This window comes from Salmo salar, chromosome 27 (assembly GCF_965601325.2).
Source record: "Salmo salar chromosome 27, fSalSal1, whole genome shotgun sequence".
Lineage (NCBI taxonomy): Eukaryota > Metazoa > Chordata > Actinopteri > Salmoniformes > Salmonidae > Salmo > Salmo salar.
The window spans coordinates 44919625-44945295 of record NC_138317.1 but is presented as its reverse complement, the minus strand read 5'-3'; the positions used below and the strand labels follow the sequence as shown (position 1 = coordinate 44945295).

General features: G+C 43.9%; 2 protein-coding genes across 3 annotated transcripts in view; both read right to left on the bottom strand.

The window, feature by feature from the left end:
- Positions 1–11292, bottom strand: part of LOC106589129 (protein spire homolog 1) — a 118925-nt gene extending 107633 nt beyond the window's left edge. For both annotated transcript variants that reach the window (XM_014178832.3, XM_045709470.2), the window contains exon 1: positions 10781–11292. In XM_014178832.3, coding sequence (XP_014034307.1) covers positions 10781–11102 — 322 coding nt within the window. In that variant the 5' untranslated portion in view covers positions 11103–11292. The remainder of the gene's footprint in view (positions 1–10780) is intronic.
- Positions 11293–11901: 609 nt separating this feature from the next.
- On the bottom strand, positions 11902–24628 carry LOC106589127 (brain and acute leukemia cytoplasmic protein). Its single transcript, XM_045709473.2, has 4 exons — positions 24328–24628; positions 23000–23127; positions 22571–22683; positions 11902–12911 (listed from the first exon to the last, which is right to left on the bottom strand). The coding sequence occupies exons 1-4, from the start codon at positions 24452–24454 to the stop codon at positions 12902–12904; spliced, it is 378 nt and encodes a 125-aa protein (XP_045565429.1). The 5' UTR covers positions 24455–24628; the 3' UTR covers positions 11902–12901.
- Between the last annotated feature and the right edge of the window lie 1043 nt (positions 24629–25671).

The window sequence follows — 25671 nt, the reverse complement described above, 5'->3', positions numbered from 1 at the left end:
TCTCTCTTCATCTCCCTCCCCCTCTCTCCTTCTCTCTTCATCTCCCCCTCTCTCTCTTCATCTCCCTCCCCCTCTCTCTCTTCATCTCCCTCCCCCTCTCTCCTTCTCTCTTCATCTCCCTCCCCCTCTCTCCTTCTCTCTTCATCTCCCTCCATCTCCCTCCTTCTCTCTTCATCTCCCTCCATCTCCCTCCCCCTCTCTCTCTTCATCTCCCTCCCCCTCTCTCTCTTCATCTCCCTCCCCCTCTCTCTCTTCATCTCCCTCCCCCTCTCTCTTCATCTCCCTCCCCCTCTCTCTCTTCATCTCCCTCCCCCTCTCTCTTCATCTCCCTCCCCCTCTCTCTTCATCTCCCTCCCCCTCTCTCCTTCTCTCTTCATCTCCCTCCCCCTCTCTCCTTCTCTCTTCATCTCCCTCCCCCTCTTCATCTCCCTCCCCCTCTCTCTTCATCTCCCTCCCCCTCTCTCTTCATCTCCCTCCCCTTCTCTCTCTTCATCTCCCTCCCCCTCTCTCTTCATCTCAGTCTCCTGCTCGCTCTACTCGCCCCTCTCCTTCTTAAATCACAGTGGGTATTCAGACACTGCTGTAGATGCAGCAATGAGGAGGGGGAGTGAGAGCAATTTTCATTCTACGGACTGATCTTTAGCGCAGCTATGTGTATACTAGAGCCGGACATACTGAAACAATCTCCAAGGATGATTTGTTCAATTCCTTCTGGCCTGAATCAGAATGCAAATGTCTTCTTCTGTCTGAAAGATAGGCCCTTGCTGCGACAGTCAGTATGTCATTGTTCAGACAGGTCTAAGGGTCAGTGTCATTGATCAGATAGGTCTAAGCACTGGTTGCCTGGGTTACAGTCAGCTCTAGGGAATAGGGCATAGTCTAACAGACTAACCACTGATTTGCTTATCTGGTAGTATAGGGTAGTAACTTCCTGAACTAGCCAGCGCTCCGCTCTGGTGGCGACCTCCTGAACTAGCCAGCGCTCCGCTCTGGTGGTGGCGACCTCCTGAACTAGCCAGCGCTCCGCTCTGGTGGTGGCGACCTCCTGAACTAGCCAGCGCTCCGCTCTGGTGGTGGCGACCTCCTGAACTAGCCAGCGCTCCGCTCTGGTGGTGGCGACCTCCTGAACTAGCCAGCGCTCCGCTCTGGTGGTGGCGACCTCCTGAACTAGCCAGCGCTCCGCTCTGGTGGTGGCGACCTCCTGAACTAGCCAGCGCTCCGCTCTGGTGGTGGCGACCTCCTGAACTAGCCAGCGCTCCGCTCTGGTGGTGGCGACCTCCTGAACTAGCCAGCGCTCCGCTCTGGTGGGGCGACCCCGCTGCGCCCCGCCGGGGGGCGACCTCCTGAACTAGCCAGCGCTAGGCATCTGCCAGCGACCTCCTGAACTAGCCAGCGCTAGGCATCTGCCTAATAAACCTCACGTCTTTCTCATCCTGACATAATCAGCGGCAGGACAGGCAGACGTTCCTTGCCGAAATACCTCACTCAGGCTCTGATTCAGTCAAACAGGAAGGTTATTTTTCATGTTCTGACGCCTGACCCGTGTCATCCTATGAAAGGTGTCTAATGCCCACTCAGAGACTGTGCTCTGGATGTGATATTACGTAGGTTTGACAACCCAAAAGACAACAGAAACCAGCTGGTGTCACACTATGTCTCACTATCTAAATGGCCTCCCGTGCTGTGTATCAACAGGGAGAGAGAGTGGAGGGTGTGTGTGTGTGTGTGTGTGTGTGTGTGTGTGTGTGTCTCAGAGGGGGGAGGTGGATCGTGAATAAGCGCCAAACAGAACAGTGCAAACAGGAAAACAAGAGGTGGATCGTTCCACCTCAAAAAGCACAAGAGGATTTCCACATCCACAATCTCAGATTGTTCTGAAATCATTCACTGTTAGAAACAAATGCATTGCCTTCAGAAAGTATTCACACCCCTTGACTTATTCCACATTCTGTTGTGTTACAGCCTGAATTTAAAATTGATTAAATTAACACAAAATACCCCATAATGTCAAAGTGGAGTAGTTTGTCGACATTTTTACACATTTAAAACTGAAATGTCACATTTAAAGCTTAAATGTCTCAAGTCAATAATTATTCAAGCTCTTTGTTATGGCAAGCCTAAATTAATTGAGATTTTTTTTCTTAACAAGTCACATAAGTTGCATGGACTCACCGTGTGAAAGTGTTTGACATGATTTTTGAACGACTACCTCATCTCTGTACCCCATTCATAAAGATAATTGTAAGGTCCCTCAGTCGAGCAGTGAATTTCAAAACACAGAATCAACCACAAAGACCAGGGAGGTTTTCAAATGCCTCGTAAAGGGCACCTATTGGTACAGTACATGGGTAAAACATTTTTACAAAAACATTACAAAAATAAAAAAGTGACTATCCCTTTGAGCATGGTGAAGTTATGAATTAGACTTTGAAAGGTGCATCAATAACTCAGTTGCCAGAGAGGAAGGAAACCTTTCTGGATTTCACCATGAGGCCAATGGTGACTTTTAAAAAATAGTGACAGAGTTCAATGGCTGTGATAGAGCCCCACTGTGAAGGTGTCATAAGACCCATAAAACCTAGGGGTCAAACAGGGAAATGGTTCCAAACGTTTTTCTACCATTCATTTAACCCTAAGGGAATTTTAGTAACACTTTTGTGTGGGCTTACCGTGGCGTGACGTTTTGATAACCGTTGTTGTTGTGTTCGGTGGGTTCCTGCCTGTGCTAGACTAGTTGTTCTCTGGCTTACTAGTCGGCAAAACCTGGCTTAACCCGGTCAAGTCCGGTTTCTGTGCAATCCTCAGACACTCTAAAAAAGGCAACCAAACTTGTTTCATCATTCTACATTACGTAATTAGCCCATGAAGGTCAGCCATCATTACACACCAATGAGATGAGCGGTGTTAACTTGAGTGACAGTGTCTTGGTCCAATGACCACCTATCGTTTTGAAACAAAGCTAGCTAGATAGCCAATGAGCCAGTGTTCATTCTAAAGGCGAAAGCGAACAGGATGAACGGTAGTTTACGTTACGCAGCGGTTCGTTCTCTTCTAATAACTTTTAAAAACTGAAAAAGTAAAACATAGCAATAAGAGTGCTAAAGCTAAATCAAAGTCCAAGTATACAAAATTGGATGAGATTATTGCAGAAATTGACCGAGAGAGTGACACGGAACGAATGGATGAGGACTGAGTTAACACAGTTTTGATTCCAGAGCAGAATAAAATGTTTTGGGAAGGAAACTATCCACTTTTAGATCAGTAAGAAAAATATGTTTTTGCTTCTTATGCTAATGGAGTTGTTTATATGGTTGCATATTCATGAGATTTTACAGACATACATAACCTGATGTATACAATGTATTAGCATAGCCTATGTGTATGTGATGTTGGCCATGTATTAGCATAGCCTATGTGTATGTGATGTTGGCCATGTATTAGCATAGCCTATGTGTATGTGATGTGGGCTATGTATTAGCATAGCCTATGTGTATGTGATGTGGGCTATGTATTAGCATAGCCTATGTGTATGTGATGTGGGCTATGTATTAGCATAGCCTATGTGTATGTGATGTGGGCTATGTATTAGCATAGCCTATGTGTATGTGATGTTGGCTATGTATTAGCATAGCCTATGTGTATGTGATGTTGGCCATGTATTAGCATAGCCTATGTGTATGTGATGTTGGCCATGTATTAGCATAGCCTATGTGTATGTGATGTTGGCCATGTATTAGCATAGCCTATGTGTATGTGATGTTGGCCATGTATTAGCATAGCCTATGTGTATGTGATGTTGGCTATGTATTAGCATAGCCTATGTGATGTGATGTTGGCTGTGACATACATTGGCTGTGGTGTTGAGTGTCTTATTGCCCATTGGTCCACATATTTCATTGTAGTGATTGTGTTCCCCATACAGTGCAAGCATTTAGACCCCTTCCATTTTTACACATTTTGTTACGTTACAGCCTTATTCTGAAATGGATTAAATCGTCCCCTGAATCTACACACAACACCCAATAATGACAAAGTGAAAAAAACTGAAATACCTTATTTACATAAGTATTCAGACCCTTTACTATGAGACTCTAAATTGAGCTCAGGTGCTTCCTGTTTCCATTGATCATCCTTGAGATGTTTCTACAACTTGATTGGAGCCCACCTGTGGTAAATTCAAATGATTGGACATGATTTAGAAAGGCACACACCTGTCTATATAAAGGTCTCACAATGGCATTGCTTGTCAGAGCAAAAACCAAGCCATGAGGTCGAAGGAATTGTCCGTAGAGCTGCTGCAGAGCGCTTAGGACCTCAGACTGGGGAGAAGGTTCACCTTCCAACAGGACAACGACCCTAAGCATGCAGCCAACGCAATGCAGGAGTGGCTTTGGGACAAGTCTCTGAATATCCTTGAGTGGCGCAGCCAGAACCTGGACTTTTCTGGAAAATAGCTGTGCAGCAACGCTCTGCCTTCAACCTGACAGAGCTTGAGAGGATCTACAGAGAAGAATGGGATAAACTCTCCAAATACAGGTGTGCCAAGCTTGTAGCGTCATACCCAAGAAGACTCGAGGCTGCAATTGCTGCCAAAGGTGCTTCAACAAAGTACTGAGTAAAGGGTCTGAATACTTATACTTAAGTAAATGTGATATTTGGAAACATTTCTAAAAACCTATTTTTGCTTTGTCATTATGGGGTATTGTGTGTAGATTGGGGGGGGGCAATTTAATCCATTTTAGATTAAGGCTGTAACATAACAAAATGTGGAAAAAGTCAAGGGGTCTGAATACTTTCCAAATGCTCTGTTTAATAGGATGTGTTGTGTATTGATGCAGGGCTCACCCCCTGCTAAAATAAAGGTTAAAGTAGTGATGCAGGGATCACCCCCTGCTAAAATAAAGGTTAAAGTAGTGATGCAGGGCTCACCCCCTGCTAAAATAAAGGTTAAAGTAGTGATGCAGGGATCACCCCCTGCTAAAATAAAGGTTAAAGTAGTGATGCAGGGATCACCCCCTGCTAAAATAAAGGTTAAAGTAGTGATGCAGGGATCACCCCCTGCTAAAATAAAGGTTAAAGTAGTGATGCAGGGCTCACCCCCTGCTAAATAAAGGTTAAAGTAGTGATGCAGGGCTCACCCCCTGCTAAAATAAAGGTTAAAGTAGTGATGCAGGGCTCACCCCCTGCTAAATAAAGGTTAAAGTAGTGACCGGACCTCTGGCAGTCTATGGGGGTACCACAGGGTTCAATTCTCGGGCCGACTATTTTCTCTGTATATAATCAACGATGTCCCTCTTGCTGCGGGTGACTCCCTGATCCACCTCTATGCAGACAAAACCATTCTGTATATATCTGGCCCTTCTTTGGACACTGTGTTAACTAACCTCCAGACGAGCTTCAATGCCATACAACACTCCTTCCGTGGCCTCCAACTGCTCTTAAACGCTAGTAAAACCAAATGCATGCTTTTCAACCGTTCGCTGCCCGCCCGTCCGGCATCACTACTCTGGACGGTTCTGACCTAGAATACGTGGACACCTACAAATACCTAGGTGTCTGGTTAGACTGTAAACTCTCCTTCCAGACTCACATCAAGCATCTCCAATCCAAAGTTCAATCTAGAATCGGCTTCCTATTTCGCAACAAAGCCTCCTTCACTCACACCGCCAAACATACCCTCGTAAAACTGACTATTCTACCAATCCTCAACTTCGGCGACGTCATCTACAAAATAGCCTCCAACACTCAACAAATTGGATGCAGTCTATCACAGTGCCATCCGTTTTGTTACCAAAGCCCCTTATACTCTCGTCGGCTGGCCCTCGCTACATATTCGTCGCCAGACCCACTGGCTACAGGTCATCTATAAGTCTATGCTAGGTAAAGCCCCGCCTTATCTCAGCTCACTGGTCACCATAGCAACACCCACCCGTAGCACGCGCTCCAGCAGGTATATCTCACTGGTCATCCCCAAAGCCAACACCTCCTTTGGCCGTTCCAGTCACTGCTGCCAGTGACTGGAACGAATTGCAAAAATTGCTGAAACTGGAGACTTATTTCCCTCACTAACTTTAAACATCAGCTATCTGAGCAGCTAACCGATCGCTGCAGCTGTACATAGCCCATCTGTCAATAGCCCATCCAATCTACCTACCTCATCCCCATATTGTTTTTATTTACTTTGCTGCTCTTTTGCACACCAGTATCATTACTTACACACCATCATCTGCACATCATCATCTGCTCATCTGTCACTCCAGTGTTAATTTGATAAATTGTAATTACTTTGCTACTATGGCCTATTTATTGCCTTACCTCCTCACGCCATTTGCACACATTGTATATATACTTTTTTTTCCTATTGTGTTATTGACTGTATGTTTGTTTATGCCATGTGTAACTCTGTTGTTTCTGTCGCACTTCTTTGCTTTATCTTGGCCAGGTCGCAGTTGTAAATGAGAACTTGTTCTCAACTAGACTACCTGGTTACATAAAGGACTTGTTCTCAACTGGCCTACCTGGTTAAATAAAGGACTTGTTCTCAACTAGCCTACCTGGTTAAATAAAGGACTTGTTCTCAACTAGCCTACCTGGTTAAATAAAGGACTTGTTCTCAACTGGCCCACCAGGTTAAATAAAAAGGACTTGTTCTCAACAGGTCTACCTGGTTAAATAAAGGACTTGTTCTCAACTAGCCTACCTGGTTAAATAAAGGACTTGTTCTCAACTGGCCTACCTGGTTAAATAAAGGACTTGTTCTCAACTGGCCCACCAGGTTAAATAAAGGTGAAATAAAAAATGAAAAACGCAGGGTTCACCCCCTGCTAAAATGAAGGTTAATAAAATAAGTAAACTTGAGTTCTAACTGATTTTTTTTTAAATCATGGTAGAGACTCCGATGGCCTCTGGGACTCCAAAGACACCACATTCAAGTCCTCCATCCCCCAGTCATTCAAATGTAGGAACTGGTTCTTCCAGTCTGACCCCTGCTGCTGTCTCTGGCTCCACACCCACCCCTGCCAAAATACATAACTGCAGACCTGAATGTGCCTCAGGGCCAAAAGAGCACAGCAGGGAGGCGTCGTTGTACTCTGTGCCACAAGCAATCTCCCATCACCTGCACTACTTGTGTTGTTACCCTCTGCTTCACAGCAGAAAGAGACTGCTATGGGACTTGGCATCAGCAGCACAATCTTGTTTAGAGGACAGTGGGTGTTCTAAATACTCTAAAATTATTTTTTTCACTTTATGTGGTTTGTGCACCTATGACATTAGATCAGTGGTGGCTGCTAACGTGGCTCTTATTTGCCCGAGTGGCGCAGCGGTCTGACACGGAACCCAAATCGGCTGCGCGGGTCGTGCATAAATGTATTTTGTCCCCCTACACCAAACGTGATCACGACACGCAGGTTAAATATATCAAAACAAACTCTGAACCAATTATTCATTTGGGGACAGGTTGAAAAGCATTAAACATTTATGGCTATTTAGCTAGTTAGCTTGCACTTGCTAGCTAATTTGTCCCATTTAGCTAGCTTGCTGTTGCTAGCTAATTTGTCCTGGGATATAAACATTGAGTTGTTATTTTACCTGAAATGCACAAGGTCCTCTACTCCGCCAATTAATCCACACATAAAACGGCCAACCGAATATTTTCTAGTCATCCCTCTTCCTTCCAGGCCTTTTCTTCTCTTGACTTTATATTGCAATTGGCAACTTTCATAAATTAGGTGCATTACCGCCACCGACCTCGTTCGTCTTTCAGTCACCCACGTGGGTATAACCAATGAGGAGAAGGCACGTGGGTACCTGCTTCTATAAACCAATGAAGAGATGGGAGAGGCAGGACTTTCAGCGCGATCTGCGTCAGAAATAGAACTGACTTCTATTTTAGCCCTTGGCAACGCAGACGCTCGTTGGTGCGCGCGAGCAGTGTGGGTGCAATATTTCAATAACAGATTTCTAAATTTATTTTGCAATGCTTGTGCATGTGACGCGAGCGGTGTGGTCAAGCCTGTAAGGCACTGCATCTCAGTGCATCTCACTGCATGCGGCGTCACTATAGACAGACCCCCTGGTCGCGATAGTGCAGACCTAGCGACCGTTATCGGCTGCCTAGGCTAAATAAATGTATACGGTGCCTAAATAAAGTATTCATACCCCTTAACTTACTCTACATTTTCTCCTCTGCTTAGCTCTATTCCATTTATTTTTATCCTAAAAACAATTCCCTAGTCCTTGCCGATGACAAGCATACTCATAATAGGATGCAGCCACCACCATTGTACTCAGAAGTGTTGTTTTGGATTTGCCCAAAACATAACGCTTTGTGTTCAGGACAAAGTTGATTTCTTTGGCATATTTTTTGCAGTTTTACTTTAGTGCCTTATTGCCTTAAAATATTTTTATTCTGTATAGGCTTTCTTTTCACTCTGTCATTTAGCTTAGTATTGTAGAGTAACTACAATGTTGTTGATCCATCCTCAGTTTTCTCCTGTCACAGCCATTAAACTCTGTAACTGTTTTAAAGTCAACATTGGCCTCATGGTGAAATCCCTGAGTGGTTTCCTTCCTCTCCGGCAACTGAGTTAGGAAGGACACCTGTATCTTTGTAATGACTGGGTGTATTGATACACCATCCAAAAGTATAATTAGTAACTTCACCACAAAGGGATATTCAATGTCTGCTTTTTTTTACCCATCTACCAATAGGTGTCCTTCTCTGTGAGGTATTGGAAAACCTCCCTGGTCATTGTGGTTGAGTCGGTGTTTGAAATTCACTACTTGACTGAGGGACCTTACAGATAATTCGATGTGAGGGGTACAGAGATGAGGTAGTCATTACAAAATCATGGTAAACACTATTATTGCACAGAGTGAGTCCATGCAGCTTATTATGTGACTTGTTAAGCACATTTTTACTCCTGATTTTAAGGCTTGCCATAACAAAGGGGTTGAATACTTATTGACTCAAGACATTTCAGATTTTTTATTATTAATTTGTAAACAATTCTAAAAGCATAATTCCACTTTGGCATGATGGGGTATTAGGCCAGTGACACAAAATCTCATATTAAGCTATTTTACATTCAGGCGGTAACAACAAAATGTGGAAAAGGTTATGGGGTGTGAATGTAACAGAGTTGCTTCTGTCCCTCTCCTCGCCCCTACTTGGGCTCGAACCAGGGACCCTCTGCACACATCGACAACTGCCTCCCACTAAGCATCGTTAGCCATCGCTCCACAAAAGCCGTAGCCCTTTGCAGAGCAAGGAGAACAACTACTTCAAGGTCTCAGAGCGAGTGACGTCACCACTTGAAACACTATTAGCGCGCACCACCGCTAACTAGCTAGCCATTTCACACCAGTTGCATGAATACTTCTGCTGTCTCAGCCACTGCCTGTCATCAAGGGAGTACCCCAAGGCTTGATCCTAGGCCCCACACTCTTCTCAATTTACATCAACAACACAGCTCAGGCAGTAGGAAGCTCTCTCATCCATTTATATGCAGATGATACAGTCTTATACTCAGCCGGCCCCTCCCCGGATTTTGTGTTAAATGCTCTACAACAAAGCTTTCTTAGTGTCCAACAAGCTTTCTCTACCCTTAACCTTGTTCTGAACACCTCCAAAACAAAGGTCATGTGGTTTGGCCATCAGATTTGCCACCAATGCTCCTTATAGGACACATCACTGCACTCTATACTCCTCTGTAAACTGGTCATCTCTGTATACCTGTCGCAAGACCCACTGGTTGACACTTATTTATAAAACCCTCTTAGGCCTCACTCCCCCCTATCGGAGATATCTACTGCAGCCTTCATCCCCCACATACAACACCCGTTCTGCCAGTCACATTCTGTTAAAGGTCCCCAAAGTGTAACCGATGTCGTCAGTTGTTGATGTGTGCAGAGGGTCCCTGGTTTGAGCCCAGGTTGGGGCGAAGAGAGGGACGGAACCTACACTGTTACAAAAGCACACACACATCCCTGGTTCGCTCCTCTTTTCAGTTCGCTGCAGCTAGAGACTGGAACGAGCTGCAAAAAACACTAAAACTGGTCAGTTTTATCTCTTCATTCAAAGACACAATCATGGACACTCTTACTGACAGTTGTGGCTGCTTCACGTAATGTACTGTTCTCTCTACCTTCTTGCCCTTTGCGCTGTTGTCTGTGCCCAATCATTTTTGTACTATGTGTTGCTGCCACGCTGTGTTGCTGCCACGCTGTGTTGCTGCCACGCTGTGTTGCTGCCACGCTGTGTTGCTGCCACGCTGTGTTGCTGCCACGCTGTGTTGCTGCCACGCTGTGCTGTCACATGCTATGTTGGTCTTAGGTCTCATTATGTAGTATTGTGGTGTGTCTCCTCATGATGCGTTTTGTCCTATATGTTTAATCCCAGCCCCCGTCCCCCGCAGGAGGCCTTTTGGTAGCGCGTCATTGTAAATAACAACGTGTTCTTAACTGACTTGTCTAATAAAATGCATTGCAGGTGTGTAAACCATATCAACACCTGGCAGAAATAAACAATATGGCCACTCTGATGCAGGATGTCTCCAAAAGCTTGTCCTTGGGTGCGACAGGAAAGTATAGCTTTTATTATCACCATAGATTATGGAATTATAAATACAAATATTTGTGTATCCAATGCAAATGTATCCTAACCACTTAGATATGTTCACCTTAGGTAATAATGCAAATAGGGGAACCTAGATAGTAATCAAAAAGCCTAGTGGGACCAAAAATGTATGAAGATTTTGACAGACATTGTGTTGTTTACCTGTGCTGTCTTGGTGGTGCAATGTAACCGTTCCATCTCTCAGAATCCGTACATCTCCAGGTCCTTCTATCCTTCTCGTCAAATCCCCAACAGATGAGCCAGAAGTCTTGGAATTTGTCTTCCGGTGTTTCCGCGCTAAAGTTCTGCAACATTGGTAACAAACAGCCCACGCCTGCTCTTCGTTGATCGGCTGGCTGTACAATGATAAAATCTCCTCCAAGGAAAGATCCTCCGATCCATCGGCGATGTCCATGTTCATGTCCCAGGAGTTCAGATACTGGTCAACGCGGATATCTTGGAGAAGCGTTGGTGAGATTAACATTCCGTCCCCGGCCGTTAAGCCATCTAAACAACATAATATTATATCCACGTAAATAATGGCAGTCTTCGAGAGAGAAAAACATATATCTATATAGCTGTATGAGAAACGCGTGTTGTTACTGAAAAAGAGATGGTTACGGCCGTATTCCTCAACAGTGTTTCATCCACTGATTTCACGTACAGGGGTTTATTATGGCCGCCAACACAGAGGAAGAGAAGCGAGAGGATTTACTCCGCCCCAAATCTGTCTCCGTGAGCTAAAACCTTTTTGCATTGGAGGTTTGCGAGAGAGTGTCGAATTACGTGAGGCTTATTTGATCGAATAGACTGTTCGTAATGTTTGAACTTTTACAAATGTACTGATATAAGTGGATGCAGGTGACATTTCGGCAACTTTGAGGAAAACGACTCAGTTGTGCGTATCTGTCCTGTCAGTGGCTACAATGGGCCCACCTGATCTCACTTGCCTTAACTCTTTGAGGACATGTAGGTAGAGCGGTCCCTCGGCTTTCTTGTCAATATAATAGATCATCTTTGACGCCAGTGATGGCATGTGCCGCATGGTCTCAGAGCCTACCAGATATTCTAACGTTTTCGTTTAACAACGAATAACATACATTGATTAACAAAACAAACAAAAAAGCTACACATGACTTAAACAACGTACAAACAGCGGTGTAAAAAGTACCCAATTCTCATACTTGAGTAAAAGTAAAGATACCTTCATAAAAATGACTCAAGTAAAATACTACTTGCGTAAAAGTTTTAAAGTATTTTAAACAAACCAGATGTCACGATTTTCTTGTTTTTTCTTTTATTTATGGATCGCCAGGGGCACACTTTAACACTCAGACATAATTTACAAACGAAGCATGTGTGTTTAGTGAGTCCTCCATCAGAGGCAGTAGGGATGACCAGGGATGTTCTCTGTTTAGTGAGTCCTCCAGATCAGAGGCAGTAGGGATGACCAGGGATGTTCTCTGGTTAGTGAGTCCTCCAGATCAGAGGCCGTAGGGACGACCAGGGATGTTCTCTGTTTAGTGAGTCCTCCAGATCAGAGGCAGTAGGGATGACCAGGGATGTTCTCTGTTTAGTGAGTCCTCCAGATCAGAGGCAGTAGGGATGTCCAGGGATGTTCTCTGTTTAGTGAGTCCTCCAGATCAGAGGCAGTAGGGATGACCAGGGATGTTCTCTGTTTAGTGAGTCCTCCAGATCACAGGCAGTAGGGATGACCAGGGATGTTCTCTGTTTAGTGAGTCCTCCAGATCAGAGGCAGTAAGGATGACCAGGGATGTTCTCTGTTTAGTGAGTCCTCCAGATCAGAGGCAGTAGGGATGACCAGGGATGTTCTCTGTTTAGTGAGTCCTCCAGATCAGAGGCAGTAGGGATGACCAGGGATGTTCTCTGTTTAGTGAGTCCTCCAGATCACAGGCAGTAGGGATGACCAGGGATGTTCTCTGTTTAGTGAGTCCTCCAGATCACAGGCAGTAGGGATGACCAGGGATGTTCTCTGTTTAGTGAGTCCTCCAGATCACAGGCAGTAGGGATGACCAGTGATGTTCTCTGTTTAGTGAGTCCTCCAGATCACAGGCAGTAGGGATGACCAGGGATGTTCTCTGTTTAGTGAGTCCTCCAGATCACAGGCAGTAGGGATGACCAGGGATGTTCTCTGTTTAGTGAGGCCACCAGATCAGAGGCAGTAGGGACGACCAGGGATGTTCTCTGTTTAGTGAGTCCTCCAGATCAGAGGCAGTCGGGAAGAGCAGGGATGTTCTCTTGATAAGTGTGTGAATTGGGCCATTATTCTGTCCTGTTAAGCATTCAAAATGTAATTTTATTTAGCAATGTAGTGAAGTAAAAGTATTCAAAAATATCAATAGTAAATTAAAGTACATATATCCCAAAAAATGAATTAAGTAATACTTTAAAGTACTTTATACCTTGCATTGCGTACAAAGACTTACAACATACATACATCTACATTTTCTTCAGCACCTTATCTGTGAACCATGGCAGGTAGCCTAGTGGTTAGAGCGTTGGACCAGTAACCGAAAGGTTGCAAGATCAAATCCCCGAGCTGACAAGGCAAAAATCTGTCGTTTCGCCCCTGAACAAGCCAGTTAACCCACTGTTCCTAGGCCATCATTGAAATAAGAATTTGTTCTTAACTGACTTGCCTAGTTAAATAAAAGTAAAAAATAAATAAAACATCCAAATATGTCATCCTTTTGAACCAAAATGTTGTTCTCCATCAGTGGATTATGATAAATAGATGTTGTTATAGTTTAAGGTTCATCATACATGTGTTTTTTTTATTGAAAAGGAAAATAGATGATTGGTAACTATCTGGTTTATCTATAAATATCTGGTTTATCAATATCTATAAATATCTGGTTTATCCATATGTATTCTGATTGGTTGATATGATACCTATCTAGTTTAACAATATCTATAAATATCTGGTTTATCAATATCTATAAATATCTGGTTTATCCATATCTATTCTGATTGGTTGTTGTGATAAATATCTGGTTTATCCATATCTATTTTGATTGGTTGATATGATAACTATCTAGTTTAACAATATCTATAAATATCTGGTTTATCTATAACTACCTGGTTTATCCATATCAAAAACTACCTGGTTTATCCATATCTGTTTTGATTGGTTGATATGATAACTATCTAGTTTATCCATATCTATAAATATCTGGTTTATCTATAACTACCTGGTTTATCCATATGTATTCTGATTGGTTGTTGTGATAAATATCTGGTTTATCCATATCTATTTTGATTGGTTGATATGATAACTATCTAGTTTAACAATATCTATAAATATCTGGTTTATCTATAACTACCTGGTTTATCCATATCAAAAACTACCTGGTTTATCCATATCTGTTTTGATTGGTTGATATGATAACTATCTAGTTTATCCATATCTATAAATATCTGGTTTATCCAGACAGACAAAGGTAGTGTATTTTTATTAATTATTTTATTCCACCTTTATTTAACCTGGTAGGCCAGTTGAGAACAAGTTCTCATTTACAACTGCGACCTGGACAAGATAAAGCAAAGCAGTGCGACATAAACAACAAGACAGAGTTACACATAAACAAACATACAGTCAATAACACAATAGAAACAATCTATATACAGTGTGTGCAAATGAGGTAGGATAAGGGAGGTAAGGCAATAAATAGGCCATAGTGGCGAAATAATTACAATTTAGCAATTAAACACTGGAGTGATAGATGTGCAGAAGATGAATGTGCAAGTAGAGATACTGGGGTGCAAAGGAGCAAAATAGATATGTATGGGGATGAGGTAGTTGGATGGGCTAATTACAGATGGGCTATGTACAGGTGCAGTGATCTGTGAGCTGCTCTGACAGCTGGTGCTTAAAGTTAGTGAGGGAGATAAGTGTTTCCAGCTTCTGAGATTTTTGCAGTTCGTTCCAGTCATTGGCAGCAGAGAACTGGAAGGAAAGGAGGAAATGGCTTTAGGGGATGACCAGTAAAATATACCTGCTGGAGCGCGTGCTACGGGTGGGTGCTGCTATGGTGACCAGTGAGCTGAGATAAGGCAGAGCTTTACTGAGCAAAGACTGATAGATGACCTGTAGCCAGTGGGTTTGGCGACGAGTATGACGCGAGGGCCAGCCAACGAGAGCATACAGGTCGCAGTGGTGGGTAGTATATGGGGCTTTGGTGACAAAACGGATGGCACTGTGATAGACTGCATCCAATTTGCTGAGTAGAGTGTTGGAGGCTATTTTGTAAATTACATCGTAGAAGTCAAGGATCGGTAGGATAGTCAGTTTTACGAGGGTATGTTTGGCAGCGCGAGTGAAGGAGGCTTTGTTTTGCGAAATAGGAAGCCGATTCTAGATTTAGATTGGAGATGCTTAATGTGAGTCTGGAAGGTGAGTTTACAGTTTAGCCGGACACCTAAGTATTTGTAGTTGTCCACGTATTATTCATTATACTTGTCCACACACGTATTCATTGATGTTCAGGGGCTTTTCATCAGATAGATTCATGGTGAGGGTTGACATTATTGAACTAAAAACAGAGGAAATACACTACATGGCCAAAAGTATGTGGGCACCTGCTCATTGAACATCTCATTCCAAAATCATGGGCATTAATATGGAGTTGGATCCCCCCCTTTTGCTGCTATAACAGCCTCCACTCTTCAGGGAAGTCATTAATATGGAGTTGGTCCCCCTTTTGCTGCTATAACAGCCTCCACTCTTCAGGGAAGTCATTAATATGGAGTTGGTCCCCACCTTTGCTGCTATAACAGCCTCCACTCTTCAGGGAAGTCATTAATATGGAGTTGGTCCCCCCCCTTTGCTGTTATAACAGCCTCAACTCTTCTGGGAAGGATTTCTACTAGATGTTGGAACATTGTTGCAGGGACTTGCTTCCATTCAGCCACAAGAGCATTTGTGAGGTCGAGCACTGATGTTGGGCGATTAGGCCTGGCTCACAGTCGGCTTTCCAATTCATCCCAAAGGTGTTCAATGGGGTTGAGGTCGGGGCTCTGTGCAAGCCAGTCAAATTCTTCCACACTGATCTTGACAAACCATTTCTGTATGGACCTCGCTTTGTGCACAGGGGCATTGTCATGCTGAAAGAGGAAAGGGCCTTCCCCAAACTGTTGCCACAAAGTTGGAAGCACAGAAACATCTAGAATGTCATTGTATGTTGTAGCATTAAGATTTCCCTTCACTGGAACTAAGGGGCCCGTACCATGAAAACCAGTCCCAGACCATTATTCCTCCTCCACCAAACTTTACAGTTGGCACTATGCGTGTGGGCAGGTAGCGTTCTCCTGGCATCCGCCAAACCCAGATTCGCCTGTCGAGCTGCCAGATAGTGAAGCTTGATTTATCACTCCAGAGAACGCGTTTCCACTGCTCCAGAGTCCAATGGCGGCGAGCTTTACACCACTCCAGACGACGCTTGGCATGGTGCATTGTGATCTTAGGCTTGTGTGCGTCTGCTCGGCCATAGAAACCCATTTCATGAAGCTCCTGATGAACAGTTATTGTGCTGCAGTTGTTTTCAGAGGTAGTTTGGAACTCGGTAGTGAGTATTGCAACCAAGGACAGCTTTTGTAGCCTACCACTTAGCGGCTGAGCCGTTGTTGCTCCTAGATGCTTCCACTTCACAATAACAGCACTTACAGTTGACCGGGGGGCAGCTCTACCAGGGAATCAATTTGATGAACTGACTTGTTTGGAAAGGTGGCATCCTATGTCTGTGCCACCTTGAAAGTCACTGAGCTCTTCAGTACAGGCCATTCTACTGCCAATGTTTGTCTATGGAGATTGCATGGCTGTATGCTCGATTTTATACACCCGTCAACAACTGGTGTGGCTGAAATTGCCTAGTCCACAAATGTGAAGGTGTGTCCACGGACTTTTGGCCATGTAGTGTACATACTGTAAAAATACCCACTGGCTACTGACGTGGAAACAACGTTGATTCTATGGGTGCCCAGTGGGTTCAGTTGAATGAATGTGTTTTGACACTTCATTCAAAAGAGGAGCCATTTTTTTTTCTCCACTGCATCAACTGGTACAACCAACCCTTCATCATGGACAAGCCATTACCCATTACTGTGACTGAGGCAGAAATGGCTCCCTATTATTTCCTATGTAGTACACTACTTTTTTTTTATCAGAGTCCTGTGGGCCCTAGTGCACTATATAGGGAATGTGGTGCCATTTTGGATGCACCCTGGGTTCCACTAGAAGTCAGACATTTAATTAAAGTAAAGATATTTATGACCTAAAGGATTGCCTTTTCCCTCCCTATCTTTTAAGGAACAATCATACTCCGCCTAATAGAAAGGTCTATTTAGTTGTGTCCAAATAAGCTACCGTAGAAAGATGGTCAATCACCAAACCCTCTCAGGCATAAAGGGTCTCTCCACCATCTACTGGACAGGTGACACAGTATTGTTATCCAACCATCATGGTCCATTCACATCAAGCACTCCTGTCGTGTTGAACTCACAGGCCCCATTCCAATTCTTTTTAAAGTGCACTCTGTCTTCCTTGGACTCCCGAGTGTCGCAGCGGTCTAAGGCACTGCATCTCAATGGAAGAGGCGTCACTATAGTACCTGGTTTGTATCCAGGCTGTATCACATCCAGCTGTGACTAGGCGTCCCATAAGGCAGCGCACAATTGGCCCAGCGTCGTCCGGGTTTGGCCGTCATTGTAAATAAGAGTGTGTTCTTAACTGGCTTGCGTAGTTAAATAAATACAATTTCTCCCTTCCTTTTAAGTAATCACTGATTTGGAGAGGTGTATGCAAGGGCCCCCTACACATAGATAGGATATAGTGAGGTTCCCTGTGAGGGCATTGGTCCCCATGGGGCTGCAGAGTTCTAATTGCATGTTTTGGACATGTGATGAATGTTTGCAGAGAGACGGACACGAGTGATTTTTAATTTTCTGAAAGAAGATGAGGTTGAATGTCTCCACTGTGATGGGAAGCGTTTGTACCTGAGTCCACTGAATGGCCGGTAAGGGTTAAAGAAGCAGAGATTGTAGGATAAGAGCTGTTCAACATGTCTCTTATGCTGAAGCGGTGAGAGTGGTTTGGCTGCCATGGAGACATCGCTGTCCATTGCTCGGGCAGTGACGTCCTCTCAGGTCTCTGGATCTGCTGAGGGCTGCGAGTAAACTTGATTGATGATTATTTTGTTTTGTATGTTTGGTTTTTTTCCTCCATTTCCCTAAAACCCTGCCAAAGAAGGTGTACGCAAGGGCTCCACCAGATGACCTTTCACCTCTCCAGCCATTTAGAAATTCTAATTAGTGATTATTACTTCGAGGAAGGGAGGAAGGAAAGATAAGCCTAGGATTGGATGAGGCCCTTTGTTTTGTGTAGGAAAAGAGCCCAAAAAAACCAATCAGTCATCAACAAAGATTGAAGATGAAACCACTTTATGAGGCTCAGATGGTTCAAACACATGCAGAACACACATACTGGAATACACAGCTGGCAAAAACTTCAAATTAAATGCATAAAAACATGTCATACATTTATTTCAGAAGCTTGTCCTGAGATAGCAGAATGGGAGAGGACTTTGTCCACTGATTAAAACCACTAAAACCCCATTACAGAGCAGCTAGATTAAAACCCCATTACAGAGCAGCTAGATTAAAACCCCATTACAGAGCAGCTAGATTAAAACCCCATTACAGAGCAGCTAGATTAAAACCACTCTAAAACCCCATTACAGTGCAGCTAGATTAAAACCCCATTACAGAGCAGCACCCCATTACAAAGCAGCTAGATTAAAACCACTCTAAAACCCCATTACAGAGCAGCTAGATTAAAACCCCATTACAGAGCAGCTAGATTAAAACCCCATTACAGAGCAGCTAGATTAAAACCACTCTAAAACCCCATTACAGAGCAGCTAGATTAAAACCCCATTACAGAGCAGCTAGATTAAAACCACTCTAAAACCCCATTACAGAGCAGCTAGATTAAAACCACTCTAAACCCCCATTACAGAGCAGCTTAAAACCCCATTACAGAGCAGATAGATTAAAACCACTCTAAAACCCCATTACAGAGCAGCTTAAAACCCCATTACAGAGCAGCTAGATTAAAACCACTCTAAAACCCCATTACAGAGCAGATAGATTAAAACCACTCTAAAACCCCATTACAGAGCAGCTTAAAACCCCATTACAGAGCAGTTAGATTAAAACCCCATTACAGAGCAGCTAGATTAAAACCCCATTACAGAGCAGCTAGATTAAAACCCCATTACAGAGCAGCTAGATTAAAACCACTCTAAAACCCCATTACAGAGCAGCTAGATTAAAACCCCATTACAGAGCAGCTAGATTAAAACCACTCTAAAACCCCATTACAGAGCAGCTAGATTAAAACCCCATTACAGAGCAGCTAGATTAAAACCCCATTACAGAGCAGCTAGATTAAAACCACTCTAAAACCCCATTACAGAGCAGCTAGATTAAAACCCCATTACAGAGCAGCTAGATTAAAACCACTCTAAAACCCCATTACAGAGCAGCTAGATTAAAACCACTCTAAAACCCCATTACAGAGCAGCTAGATTAAAACCCCATTACAGAGCAGCTAGATTAAAACCCCATTACAGAGCAGCTAGATTAAAACCCCATTACAGAGCAGCTAGATTAAAACCACTCTAAAACCCCATTACAGAGCAGCTAGATTAAAACCCCATTACAGAGCAGCTAGATTAAAACCCCATTACAGAGCAGCTAGATTAAAACCACTCTAAAACCCCATTACAGAGCAGCTAGATTAAAACCCCATTACAGAGCAGCTAGATTAAAACCACTCTAAAACCCCATTACAGAGCAGCTAGATTAAAACCCCATTACAGAGCAGCTAGATTAAAACCCCATTACAGAGCAGCTAGATTAAAACCCCATTACAGAGCAGCTAGATTAAAACCCCATTACAGAGCAGCTAGATTAAAACCACTCTAAAACCCCATTACAGAGCAGCTAGATTAAAACCCCATTACAGAGCAGCTAGATTAAAACCCCATTACAGAGCAGCTAGATTAAAACCCCATTACAGAGCAGCTAGATTAAAACCCCATTACAGAGCAGCTAGATTAAAACCCCATTACAGAGCAGCTAGATTAAAACCCCATTACAGAGCAGCTAGATTAAAACCACTCTAAAACCCCATTACAGAGCAGCTAGATTAAAACCCCATTACAGAGCAGCTAGATTAAAACCCCATTACAGAGCAGCTAGATTAAAACCCCATTACAGAGCAGCTAGATTAAAACCCCATTACAGAGCAGTTTATCATATTCACAAGAACTAAACTCAACAAGGAATCAGGGTCTGTATTCATCAAGTGTCTCAGAGTAGTATTGCTGATCTAGGATACGTTTTTAGATAATGGGTAAGACTATATGGGAAAGGGGAGACCTGATCCGAGAACAGCACTGCTACTCGGACACACTTTATGAATACGAGCCCAGAGGAATAAGACAATATTATTGTATAGGCACATGCGGGATATTTATATTTAGTTGTAAAAGCCCCCTGTAGTCGTCGGTGGACAGCACTTTTGGTCTAACGATAACATGCCATTTAGCAGGCGCTTGTATCCAAAGTCGCTTAGTGTATCTATTGTGTATCTAGCTGCGTTTAGTAATGCCAGTACTTACACGCTAGTGTTGCTGGGTATTAGAATAGTCCGCCGGAAGCCGTTTGTCAGGTAACAAAATTTAAATTTCAACTTACTCTGTCGATTTTTTTTTTTTTTGTCTGTAGGCTTGGTCCTTATGCAGGGGAGAATGAGAGAGGAAAAACATCTCATGGAATGTACTATAACTAAACAGACTTCCCAAACATGGGTCTGTTGTGGGCCCGTACAGTTCCTCAGAGGTCAATTTCTCTCCGCTTACCTCATGTCAAAATAAAAGTCGCCCACAAGTTCTTGCTTTTTTTAAATTTTGTGCAGGTATGGCACACACGCAGGACTTTTATTTTTGACATGAGGGAAGCGGGTCCACAACAGACCCAGGTTTGGAATGTAAATTGATATGCTATTCGACGCGTTTTCTCAAATTCCTCCCTGTATTAGGACAGAACATACAGACAATCAACAGAGTAAGTTGAAATTTAACTTCTGGCTTCCGGTGGACTATTCCGTTTTCATGCAAGCTAATTCCCAGCAACACTAGTGTGTAAATACTAGCGTGTATACACAGCTAGCATGTATACATTTTACATATGGTTGTCCCCATCGGGAATCATACCCACGACCCCTTGGTGTTGCAAGACGCTAAGCTCTACCGACTGAGCCTCACAGGACCACACACACACACGTGTTTTTAACTACCTGTAAATACACACCATTCAATCATTCATTGGCTTCCCACTCACCCACTCTGTTTCACCCAGTTCACCCATCCATCCATCTGCAGTTCACCCATCCATCCATCTGCAGTTCACCCATCCATCCATCTGCAGTTCACCCATCCATCCATCTGCAGTTCACCCATCCATCCATCTGCAGTTCACCCATCCATCCATCTGCAGTTCACCCATCCATCCATCTGCAGTTCACCCATCCATCCATCTGCAGTTCACCCATCCATCCATCTGCAGTTCACCCATCCATCCATCTGCAGTTCACCCATCCATCCATCTGCAGTTCACCCATCCATCCATCCATCTGCAGTTCACCCATCCATCCATCTGCAGTTCACCCATCCATCCATCTGCAGTTCACCCATTCACCCAGCTCACAGTTCATCCATTCCAGAACCTTCTGCACCTCCTCCACATGTGTAATCGATGTCTCTGTGTAAGGGAGCGAGGGAGGGAGGGAGGGTGAGAGGGAGGGAGGGTGAGAGGGAGGGAGGGTGAGAGGGTGCATTGGGGTGAAGCAGGGTGAGGCAGGTGGTCATTTCAGCTGAACCAAATTGAAGCTCATTTACTTTATTTCTACACAATTTAAAAATTCTAAAAAGCAAATTGGAGAACAGCTAAAAGAAGCCAAAGACATCTTAACTCTGCACTGTTTTGAGAAAACGTTCCCTGCAGCTGTGTGCGCTCTTCATAAAGCCAGCCAGACATACAAACAGCCTTCCCTCCCACTCCCTGCCCTCCGCATGGTCCTAAAGTCAGTCCAAATACCCACTAAACTGCATTTGCTTTTTTACTGGGGATTGGACTGATTTTAGTAGCCTATTTTAAATAGTTGGCGTTAAACTAGGGTATGTCTGCCTTACCCAATTCACGCCCCTGGGGTGAAGATAAAGAATGCATTCCCAAATGGCACTCTATTCCCTGCATAGGGCACTGCATAGGGCACTGCATAGGGAATCGGGTGCCATTTGGGACACAAGCAACATTTGTCACCAGGAATCAGGGCTTGTCTGTAACCCTCCAGGCCTATTCCAGCTCCACCCTCCAAGCCTATTCCAGCTCAACCCTCCAGGCCTATTCCAGCTCAACCCTCCAGGCCTATTCCAGCTCAACCCTCCAAGCCTATTCCAGCTCAACCCTCCAGGCCTATTCCAGCTCCACCCTCCAAGCCTATTCCAGCTCAACCCTCCAGGCCTATTCCAGCTCAACCCTCCAAGCCTATTCCAGCTCAACCCTCCAGGCCTATTCCAGCTCAACCCTCCAGGCCTATTCCAGCTCAACCCTCCAGGCCTATTCCAGCTCAACCCTCCAGGCCTATTCCAGCTCAACCCTCCAAGCCTATTCCAGCTCAACCCTCCAGGCCTATTCCAGCTCAACCCTCCAGGCCTATTCCAGCTCAACCCTCCAGGCCTATTCCAGCTCAACCCTCCAGGCCTATTCCAGCTCAACCCTCCAAGCCTATTCCAGCTCAACCCTCCAGGCCTATTCCAGCTCCACCAGACAGTGGATCATCATTCTCCAGCCTCCTTTGGCTGTTTTCACCTTTCATCACCGGCCTGACTGAGTGGGACGGTATCCCCACTGACAGACTGGACCGCTTTAGACGGAGCAGGCACCTCCTTAGATGCTCTTCTTCTGGACTCCTTTTTTGTTTGCTGTAAAAGGACAAGAGAAGATTTCACCCTAACAGTCATAGACATGGAGGCTTCAGTTTAGTATTACAGACCCTGTACAGTAGTATAGTTTAGTATATAGGCCCACACTGTCATCTTGAGTTGCACTGATTCATTAAACCACCCATGTTATATAGGCTACTATATGGTTTAGATAAATACTGAGCAGACAAAACAACAAGTTATATATGATAATCCCACCACTCCTGTTTAATCCTGATTGTTAGGACACTGGTTTCATTGATTATGACAATCATCATCTGATTGTCAGGAGACTACCCGTTTGGTATGGACATACAGTGAGGCCTATATCGTGGCAGGACCGCCAGTGGTTGGGTCCTGAGCTGGTGAGGGTCTGCTTCCCACACTGGGTCCCTGTGGTCACCATCATCCTCTTCTCCTTCTGAATACCCTCCAGCCCTTTACCTGAAGAAGAAGAATCCACCTTTCAGCAGGACATTAACCTAAAACACAGGGCCAACTCTACACTGGAGATGCTTACCAAGAAGACAGTGAATGTTCCTGAGTGGCCAAGTTTATCTACTTGAAAATCTATGGCAAGACCTGAAAATGGCTGTCTAGCAATGATCAACAACCAATTTGACAGAACTTGAAGAATTTAGAAAATAATAAAATGGGCAAATGTTGCACAATCCAGGTGTGGAAAGATCTTAGAGACTGACCCAGAAAGACTCCCAGCTCTAAGAGACTGACCCAGAAAGACTCCCAGCTCTTAGAGACTGACCCAGAAAGACTCCCAGCTCTAAGAGACTGACCCAGAAAGACTCCCAGCTCTAAGAGACTGACCCAGAAAGACTCCCAGCTCTAAGAGACTGACCCAGAAAGACTCCCAGCTCTAAGAGACTGACCCAGAAAGACTCCCAGCTCTTAGAGACTGACCCAGAAAGACTCCCAGCTCTAAGAGACTGACCCAGAAAGACTCCCAGCTGTAATCACTGTCAAAGGTGATTCTACAAAGTATTGATTTAGGGGTGTGAATACTTAATGTAAATGAGATTTCTGCATTTCATCTTCAATAAATTTAAAACAATTTCTAAAAACATGTTTTCATTTTATCATTATGGGTTATTGTGTGTAGATGGGTGAGATTTTTTTTTTAAATATTGAATCAATTTTAAATGAAGGTTGTAACATGTACTTTGCTGTCTAGGTAAATCACAGAGAAGTAGGGGATTACATATCAATACAAGGTGGCAGAAGTAGTGAGATTATAACCTTATGTAGTTTGACTGTACTGTACATGAAAACAGATTGGGGCATTGAGAGACTGACCCTTTGTAACAGAGGTGGATTGAAACAATCTTAACCACACAGTTCATATGGGCCATCTCAGCACACTGGTGTGAAGATGATTCTGCATACAGTATTACTTATTATTGACCCGTCTTTATCCAATACATTTACACCAAATTGCCGCTATTCACCATGACAATGAACGGATACATGATATACTCACTGCCTCAATTAAAAAAAAGTATCGGGAAACTACAGTGGGTTTATACAGCAGTATAATAGACAAGCTACATGATAGCAGCTACCCAACCCAACATGCGTATTTTTCAGCTTTAAATCCAGAATATTTTCCACAATCACGACACTTCTTACTGTTGATAGTAGAAAGAGCAGCCTCGGCGTCTGTATTGGTGAGCCATGTCGACTCGGTTTCTCGGGTCCAGCTTTCATGATACCTCGGTTCGATTATTGTGTCGGACCGGCTTCCTCCACAACCCATCAGAATATCATCCACTGCACCGCTCGCTTCAAAGTGTCAATTTTTACTGACACACAGCTGTCCACGAAATGCCCGTTAGATTCATCTAGGCTAAAGCATCTTCCATTACACCGTTTGCCTCTATCCACCGCGAAGATTCTGCGCTTTGCAGCACCGCATAGCTCACAGAATGGTTAGTGCTATCCCAGTCTAGTCTCATACACCAGACGTAACATAGTAAACGTAAATCCGGGACACTAAAATGATACTGACAAAAATACAAACTAAACATGTAAAGTGTTGGTCCCATTTTTCATGAGCAGAAATAAAAGTTACCAGAAATTTGTCAAACGCAAAAAAAAATGTGTTACTCTCAAATTTAGTGAACAAATTTGTTTACATCCCTGTTAGTGAGCATTTATCCTTTGCCAAGATAATCAATCCACCTGACAGGTGTGGTATATCGAGAAGCTGATTAAACAGCATTATCAGTACACAGGTGCACCTTGTTCTGGGGACAATAAAAGGTTACTCTAAAATGTGCAGTTTTGTCACCCAACACAATGCAACAGATGTTTTGAGGGAGTGTGCAATTGGCATGCTGACTGCAGGAATGTCCACCAGAGCTGTTGCCAGAGAATTTAATGTTAATTTCTCTACCATAAGCCGCCTTCAACGTCGTTTTAGAGAATTTGTCAGTACGTCCAACCGGCCTCACAACTCCAGACCACGGGGAACCACGCCAAACCGGGACCTCCACATTCGGCTTCTTCACCTGTGGGATCATCTGAGACCAGCCACCCGGACAGCTGATGAATCTGAGGAGTATTTCTGCCTGTAATAAAGCCCTTTTGTGGGGAAAAACTCATTCTGATTGGCTAGGCCTTTCACCCCAGTGGGTGGTCCAGTCTCCCAAGTCTCCAAGGCCCACCCTTGGGGCTGCACCCCTGCCTAGTTATGTGAAATTAGGGCCTAATTAATTTATTTCAATTGACTGATTTCCTTATGTGAACTGTAAATTTGTAAAATTGTTGAAATTGTTGCATATTGCATTGATATTTTTGTTTAGTATGATATGTTACATTTGGTATGGTTACATATAGTGCGAACATCTGGCAACCCAAAAGATGCGAGTTCGAATCTCATCAAGGACAACGTTAGCTAATTAGCAACTGTTTAACTACTTACTACTTTTTAGCTACTTTGCATCTATTTAGAATGTTAGCTAACCCTTCCCT